The sequence below is a fragment of the Triticum urartu genome, chromosome 7A (assembly GCF_056163025.1).
Source record: "Triticum urartu cultivar PI428250 chromosome 7A, HENAU_Tu73, whole genome shotgun sequence".
Lineage (NCBI taxonomy): Eukaryota > Viridiplantae > Streptophyta > Magnoliopsida > Poales > Poaceae > Triticum > Triticum urartu.
This window is the reverse complement of record NC_141879.1, coordinates 85,733,714-85,742,462: the sequence shown is the minus strand read 5'-3', so window position 1 is coordinate 85,742,462 and position 8,749 is coordinate 85,733,714. Positions and strand designations below refer to the sequence as shown.

Here is an 8,749-nt window from a genome sequence, read left to right as displayed (position 1 = left end):
AAACGGACGCGTCGGGTCTACACGGAGGGGATCTTGCTGTGGGTCTGGCCCGGTTGTTGCTCCAAAGTGTTCCTATGGGCTGACCTAATACAACCGGGCAGGGAGGTCCGCTGGTCAAAGCCCGTCCGTGCAAAGTCAAAGGGCTAGATCCCGTGGTCAAACGCTACAGGGGTAGGCGGGACGGGGGCCCTGGGGGTAGCAATGCCACCGGAGCGTCGCACCGGGCCCTCATACATGCGGGGTGGTGTGATTGCATGTCCGAAGAGGCGGCACGCGTCTTCGGGGTGTGGCCCCCCTCACGGACGGCGCCGCCGCCGGCATCCGGAGGGGGGAAACGGACGCGTCGGGTCTACATGGAGGGGATGTAGCTGTGGGTTTGGCCCGGATGTTGCTCCCAGGTGTCTGGGAGCGCCAACCATCTCCCTCCGACGGACTTGGATCCGCCGCCGTCCCACCCCCACCGTCGACGACCCCCTCCCCCTCACGGACGGCGCCGCCGCCGGCATCCGGAGGGGGGAAACGGACGCGTCGGGTCTACATGGAGGGGATGTAGCTGTGGGTTTGGCCCGGATGTTGCTCCCAGGTGTCTGGGAGGGCCAACCATCTCCCTCCGACGGACTTGGATCCGCCGCCGCCCCCACCCCCACCGTCGACGTTCCGGGAGAGGAGAGGGCCGAGCGGTTAAAAGAATTAAAAAATCTATATGAAATAATAATACATAAAAACATAAAATGGAAAAATATTACTATAAAAAAATCTAAAAAAATATAACTATAATAAAATATTAAAAAATCTAAAAAAATATAACTATAATAAAATATTAAAAAATCTAAAAAAATGGAAAAATATAACTATAAGAAAATATTAAAAAATCTAAAAAAATATATGCCTACGGCTAAGCCGTCGGCATAGGTGCCACGTGGCATCGTCAGATATGCCGACGGCTTCGGCATACTTCGCCTTATCCACTCACGGGCTCGCCCCCTCCACCCATTCCCCATCACGCCCCCGACTCCCCACCCTCCACACCCGCGCCGCCTCCTCCTCCACACCCGCGCCGCCACCGCCGTCCAACCTGGCCGAGCCCCGCCCCGGCCTCTCCAACCCCGCGCCGCCTTGCCTCCACCCCGGCCCAGCCCCGTCCCCGCCTCTCCAGCCCGGCGCCGCCGCGACCCCGCCCCTGCCCTCTCCACCCCCGTGCGCCCTGACCTCCCCTCCGGCCGCACCGTCCTGGCCCTCCCGTTGGCCGTGCTTCTCTGGCCGGCCCAGCCACGCCCCGGCCCTCCCGTCCCCTCCACCGCCGGCCCCAACTCCACAGCCGCGACACCCCTCTCCTCGGTGAGCTAGCACTCCTTTGTCGTTTTGTTTTCATTTTTTGCATGATTTAGCTATTGTTGGATGTATGAGTGGATGGATGTTGGATGTATGAATGGATGGATGTTGGATGTTGTTAGGTTGTTAGATGGATGAATGTTCTATGTGTCTTTGCATGGATGGATGAATCTCGGCAAAATGAATGGATGCATGATTTAGTTTTTATTTTCAGTTTGTGATGTTGTTAAGTAGGTATGTGAGATGGGCTTCAAATTTGGGATATCATAAGTGGTTATTTCATCATGATGATGTTGCTAAAAAATGATATGTCAGTGCTTAATGTGAGGTGATTACCTAAATTGGGATATGATAAGTGCTTCCAAAATTGACACTTGAGAAAATATGATTTTTTTTCATAGTTTAATGCGTCAATGCTTAATGTGAGGTGATGACCTAATTTTTTCACTCGGTGGAATTAACAGGATTTGTGGTGTTCCATCTTCGTGGAGGGATCGTCGACGTTGGAGGTGTTGGTCCACGATCGTCCGTCCTTTGATCGACTACATCCTCTACATCAGAGGGTGAGCAACAATTCCATGACCTCGCCCGATTTTTTTCCATGTCACTAGATTTCATTTTCATGTCAAGTCGCGTAAACCTAGGCGTCTCCCGTCCGAAAGGGTTGCATCGATAAATATGCATTCAATTGCATATTTATCACCGCAGCTCTTTCGGATTGTCTAGCGCTTTCCACGGACAGCCCGAGGATGTGTAGATTGGGTATGTTGTGAATGCTCTACCCCGTTCCGAGACAGGATTTCGGCGGCGCCTCCCTGTTGTTCTCCGGATGCACATTCTCTCGGCATTTTGCCGAGACATGTATTTGGAGAACAGCGGGGAGGTGCTGCCCAAATTTTTTCTCGGAATGGGGTAGAGCATGGACAACGTACTCAATCTATACATTCTCGGGTGGGATTAGGACCCATCTTTACCTATTAGAGATGTAGGTGGATTAAATGTCGATTCTCGTCAACCTTGTAAAAAATAGTGAGTAATTTAAATGAATCCTTAATTTTGTTGTGTGTCTTCCAATAAAGCAAAGATGGCAGATAATCAGTGGATGTATAGTGGGTTTTTCCGTCGGAATCAAGTAACAACAGAGTGGGTCGAGAAAACTGATGTGTTTTTGAAAGAGATATTCCGTAGTCCAATGAGGATGGTGCCAGAATGCCCGTGTGCCAGATGTAAGAGACGTATCCGTAGAGATAAGAGTGAGATGACTAAGAACCTTCGCACGCATGGATTTATGCCCAACTTTAATATGCCGATAAACTTTGCCAAGCGGGACCGTGGTAGAGAGGATGTGATACGACAACGCGCCGCTAGTACATTTGCATAACTACTGTCAAACTAGTTCTCGTTCATTCAACACTATCATATCATATTTACCGTTAGAATCTTTTCTGAAACATGTAGGGGACCGGTGGCTCGACTCCTGCTCCGTCGACCCCAGTCACTCCGATCTGGCAGAGTGGTGGTGGTCGCGATGGCGGTTTTGGCGGAGGTGGTGGTGGTTTTGGCGGAGGTGGTGGTGGTTTTGGTGGAGGTGGTGGTTTTGGCGGAGGTGGTCTTGCTTGATGATTCCGTGCATGTGGCCATCGTGCCATGCCTTTCATATTACTACTTTTATGATGTTTCATGTCTTGCACTACTTTTATGTTCATGAACTTCCGTCGGTGATGATCTTTAGATGATGTGATGAACTTGAGTATGTTTAGATGAACTTGAGTATGTTTAGATGATGAATTGTCATATTTCTGCATAATTTCATATTGTTCTGTTTTGAAATGCTGTCAAATGAATTGGAAAAGAGAAAACAGGGAAAAAAACTATGCCTACGGCAAAGCCGTCGGCATATATAAGCCCAGGAGTTACCAGGGCTCGCCACGTGGCATATCTATGCCGACGGCTTTGCCGTAGGCATAGCCCTGCTGCCAGGAGTAACCAGGAAACGACACGTGGCACAGCTATGCCTACGGTAAAGCTGTCGGCATAGATTCATCTATGCCTACGGCCTACGGCTTTGCCGTAGGCATAGCCCTGCCACCAGGAGTACCACGGGTTGCCACGTGGCAGAGATGTGTCGACGGCAAAGCCGTCGGCATACCTCTGCCACGTGGCGTTACATGATTCGTCAGCGCTTTTGACGGCGCCGTCCGTTGCCGTCAGACGAAAAACACTGCCGACGGCTAAACTATGCCGACGGCTGATGCCAGGCCGTCGGCATAGGCCCCTATACCGACGGCTGTACTATGCCGACGGTCTGACAAGACTACGCTGACGACATCTACGCCGACGGGTCTATGCCGACGGCAACCGTAGGCATAGATCTATGCTGACGGCTTAGGGGCCTATGCCGACGGCCCGTGGCCGTAGGCATAGACCGCGAGTCCAGTAGTGTGCATAAGCGAACGAGCGGGAAGTAAGGTGGAGAGTAAAGCTATAAAAAGTAGGGCGGACAACAAGACTCGACTCACCATTGTCTGATTTAAGCGCTACAGACACAGGTAATGAAGGGTGACACAGGGAGGGGCAGAGAGGCACTTGCGATGGAGGTACGTGTCTAGATTCTCCCTCGTCTCCATAGACATGGAAGAGATTGCCGAGGTGTGCTCTTGCGGGGGCTTGCTATCATATGGGGTTTGCGCTTGGACATGCAAGACGTGAATTCTACTGTTAAATATATATGGCCATGGCTTGTGGTGTACTGTGTGAGGAGCCCATGGAGTGACGGCATGAAAGCGAGTAACCATGATTACCATTCCGTACCAAGCATGTGGTACATTTAAATTTGTATGTCGCAAGTCACCGTAGCAACGTGCATACCATAATGAAATGAAATAAGTTTATGGTTACTGTCATTTTAGTTAACCAGGTCTTTGTTTTAGTTTCTTTTTCTCCGGTATACATCACATTTATTTTTCTTTATGTTCCTTTGCAGTCTCAAAACTGTTACCTTCGTTGGAGCCAAAAAAATCATTGCACTAAGTGCGTCTTTCATTATTTGTAAATCAGAAATTTAGTGTGCGGTCATTTCTCATTGTATTCCATCTGTATTCGACGCAGCTAGGGTTACCCCAAGTCGCCTGGGTGGCAGCGGCGGGGGCGGGGGTAAATATGGATTCAGTCTGTGTTTCTTGCTACTATTGTCACACACGCTATACAATTTTGAGAGAGAGAGAGATTAGCCACATGACAAGAGTGAAGGTTGAGGGGAAGAGTCGCCTGGGTAGCGGCGTTGGGGGGGGGGGGGCAAATATGGTTCAGTTTGCGTTTCTTGCTACTATTGTCACACGCTATACAAATTTGAAAGAGAGATTAGACACATGACGAGAGTGAAGGTTGAGGGGAAGAGTCATCGGGAGAAGGACGTTAGTTTTTCTTCTTCTAAGGTTTACCTTCTTGTAAGGAGAGGGTTGTTGAGGACAAGATGTTATTTTGTCTTCTTGTAAGGGTCACCTCCTTGTAAAGAGAGGATGGTTAAGGAGACACACCCCAGAGGAAAGGAGTGAGAGAGAAATAGTTTGTCGTTATATGAACAAAAATCACACACCATTATGTTTATAAACATTTTTGGATTAAAACATTATTTAATCCACATTGTGAAAACACATGGACATTTCTGTTTCGGGGGAAGGGAGGCGGCGGGGACAAGAGCATACATGCTGCATCGATGGTGTGGAGAGGAGGAGCGCCGACGCTGTGGAGGGGAGAGGAGGGGGTGATTGTGGCAGGGAGAGGAGGAGCCGGCCAATTCCGTCGAGAGGAGGGGAGTGGTCGGGCGACGGTGTTGAGCAAAGGGGAGGCGCCATGGAAACGATGATTGTGTGGAGATAGTGAGAGGATTGCCCTGTCGTGCGGCCTCTTTGTGGTGAGTATATGTTATTTCAATGAGCACAAACGATTAAATTTATATATTCCATTATCATAATAAACAAGAAACAAGCATTTGTTTTTGTTATCACTATATTCAAGATAATATCAATTTAGGAAATTGCAGAGATGTGTCTGGGTATTTTGTTTTTGATTGTATGCTCTCATGGAACGGTAATGATTTGGTTTGTCCGGTTTGCACGATGAGTATTATTCGTTGCACATTTTGAGACCTTTCACAAAAATATCGTGCTAACTACATATATTACCCTTGCAGCATAGTTTTGAGCTAAGGAAGTTCTTATTATTCTTTGCTTAAATATCATGTGAATAAAGTTAAAGACAACATTTCTGATATTGTGCAAAATATCTTAAGGGTATCAAGTAGATGTTAATTTATAAGAGATTATTAGTTAGATCACCACTCTCAATATATACATTGTCAAATTACCTTTTTATCAACTTATATCGTAAGTGAGGTGGACTTCAATTATTACATGATTGTTACTGGTTATCTTTTCTATACATGTGAAATTTAACATGCATATATATAACTTCAAAAAAATATTTCAAAAGCCCGTGGCAACGCACGGGCTTTCTACTAGTCAAGTTAGCGTTTGCATCTACTAGCTCTACTGGTGGAGTAGTACGTATTGGAAATTTGGAATACGCTTGCATGTCGTGTGGTAGTAGTAGTTCGTGTCCTAGACTAATCCAGGCGTTCAGGAGTACTAGTTCGTGTGTGTTTAGGCAAGGTGTAATAAGCTGAGTCCGGTTCGGACTCGAAGCATCTACGTGATCCATGGGTCGGCAGCTTTGTGCATACATATACACTAGGCAGATACCACTTCCCACAGCCTCCAAGGCTCCAAATCAAGGGACGTTCATATCTGAATAGACTTCCGTCTCAACACGCTAGATACGCCGAGAATTCATCTGCGCGGATCCACGGCCATGTATCGATCTGCAGGCGGCGGCAACCACGGTGACTGTCCGGTTGCAGACATCTCATGGGTGATGCTAGATCGCTTCGTCTTCCGCCGGGACGACGAGCTTTTCCCGGACGCCGAGGCCACGCACATGAGAGCTCAGTCCCTCACCTCTGTGGGGGAAATCTTCAACGTCGCCTTGCTCGCCGCCGCCCCACCCATGCTCTCCCGCCTCTACGTGCAGTGGCCGCTCAGTCCGCCGGAGGAGCCTGATGATGGTAATGGTAGGTCAGCCGAACTCCTCACGGCCCACCGAGGTCTCCTCCTACTCAGGATCACCTCCCCCACAGGGACTGGCGATAATGATTACGCGCAGGACTACTTCGTCTTCAAAGCCGCCTCCTCCGCCGGGGACAATTCGCTGCTCAGAAGGCTCCCGGCGTGCACCCAATCCATAGTGCTACCATACGGGGAGTCGGAGGTGACTATGGAGCGCTGGTTTCATCAGAACACGATCGGTATTGTTTCACTTCCTGGTGCTAGTGATGGCGACGAGGGCGAGTTTGCGGTGGTGCAGCTGGCCAAGTTCGTGCATACTCCGGGCAGCGACCCCAAGATGGGAGCTGAGCTATGTGTGTTCCGCTCCCGTCTGCCCTCTTCTTCTTCCAAATCCAACACCAACACTCAAGATGACGATGATGATGGCGTTGCTGAGGGCGAGTGGGAGGTCCTGGAGCTGCCGATCCAGCATGCCGAGGAGGAATTCTTTGACCTCAAGGGTTGGTCAGCCGATGGTGCTGTCACATTTGGCAAATCCATATGCTGGTTTGATTACCACCAAGGAGGCATCCTCCGGTATGCACCACCTCCTCTAGCAGGAATAGTAGCAGAAAGCAGCAGCAGCATCTCGTACATCCGACTGCCCATCGACAACCGTCCCAAGACTTTATCACCAACCGACCAATTACTCGAGCAGTACCGCAGCATGTGTGTCACCGGCGCAAGGGGCAACGAGCAGCTTAAGTTCGTCGACGTGGTCCGTAGTGTCGGTGTCTGCTGTGGCCAGATCAGAGTCAGTTCTTTTTACAAAATCGCATGCCATACTTTCTGCACAACAGATCACAGGTGGCACAGGGATGCGCTCATTGATTCAGAAGATCTATGGTATCTTAACGCCCGTCAGAAGAGGCTTATGCCCGACCACGCCATGACCACATTCCCTCTTGTGAGTATGGACAAGCCGCATCTTGTGCACTTCCTCATCTCCGAGCCGAGGAAGAAGAACGAGATTGATGATGTTTCGGTGGTGGTTATCGATATCATCACACATAAGATAGTTTCGACGTTTCAATATACCCGAGGAGAAGATCACTGCGGCAAAGATGCTGACATGGTCATGCAATGGTGCCGTCTTCCGCGGTCTTTTCTCCCTTGTCACTTCTACTAAAACCTGTTCTAATCTCATTTACATGTACTATTAATTAATTTGCATCTCACTTGTCTATTTCATCTCTCTGTGTATTAATTATTTTGTACTGGATGTTGCTAATGTTGGCATGGTTACTCATCACCTAGCTTACTTTTCTTCCCTCTCACTACTAGGAAAATCCTTATACACAGGTGTATAGCAGTAGGGCTGGTTAGAACAGAGCGCTACTGCTACTTAGTAGTAGCGCGCGTCAGAAAAGCCCGCTACAACTATAGTTGTAGCAGTAGCGCATCTGCGAGAAAAAACGCTACTACTATAATTCCCACGCTGTTGTCGGTAGGCTAGGAATAGTAGTAGTGCGGCTGCAAAAAGCACGCTACCGCTAAGTTCCTTCTAGTAGCGCGTTTCCTGTATAGAGCGCTACTGCTAAAAGAAGAAAATAAAATAGAAAAAAAGTAGAAAAGTAAATGAATATGAAAGAAGTAGAAAAAGGAGAAATGAAAAAAGAAAATATAAAGATAAATAAAAGAAAAAGAAAAATAAAGGAGAAAGACATAGCAGTAGCGCTTGTTGCCACAAAGCGATGTAGTTACTATAGCAGTAGCGCGTTTCATAGGCCCGCCCTATAGCTACATTCCTTGATAAAAAGAAAAGAAAAAGGAAAATAAATAACTACTTCCTATAGCCGTAGCGCGTTTTGGTAGAAAGAGATATAGCTAAGTCAGCTATAGCGCTTTTCCGCACAAGGGCTACTGCTATGTTTGACTTAACCGGCCCGCGCGGTTTTCCCCCGGCCATTTCCCCCAAATCCCCACTCACCTCTGATGTCGTTGCCGCCGTCGCCTTCCGCACGCCGTCGCCCTCCGCACGCCATCTGCTGCCCTCCGTGGCCGCCTGGTGCCCGCCTTTGCCGCGCGCCTGAGCCCCGACCCCGCCCTCGCTGCGCGCCCCCTTCCTCGGCCGCTCTGCCTCCTCCTGCTCCCTAACTCCGCCGGCGCCCAAGGTAAGCACGCCTACGGACATGTCCTCCTCCTCCCCTACCTCTGCCTAGCTAGGGTTCCTAGAGTTCATCAAATTAGTTAGGGTTCATCTAATTAGTTAGGGTTCATCAAATTAGCTAGTACTTGTAGATGCTTAAGTAGTT

The 8,749-nt window shown here is 49.0% G+C and overlaps 1 protein-coding gene across 1 annotated transcript; it reads left to right on the top strand.

The window, feature by feature from the left end:
- The first annotated feature begins 6,201 nt into the window (after positions 1–6,201).
- Positions 6,202–7,623, top strand: LOC147958071 (uncharacterized). Its single transcript, XM_087531939.1, has one exon. The coding sequence runs from the start codon at positions 6,202–6,204 to the stop codon at positions 7,621–7,623; it is 1,422 nt and encodes a 473-aa protein (XP_087388065.1).
- The last annotated feature ends 1,126 nt before the right edge of the window (positions 7,624–8,749 follow it).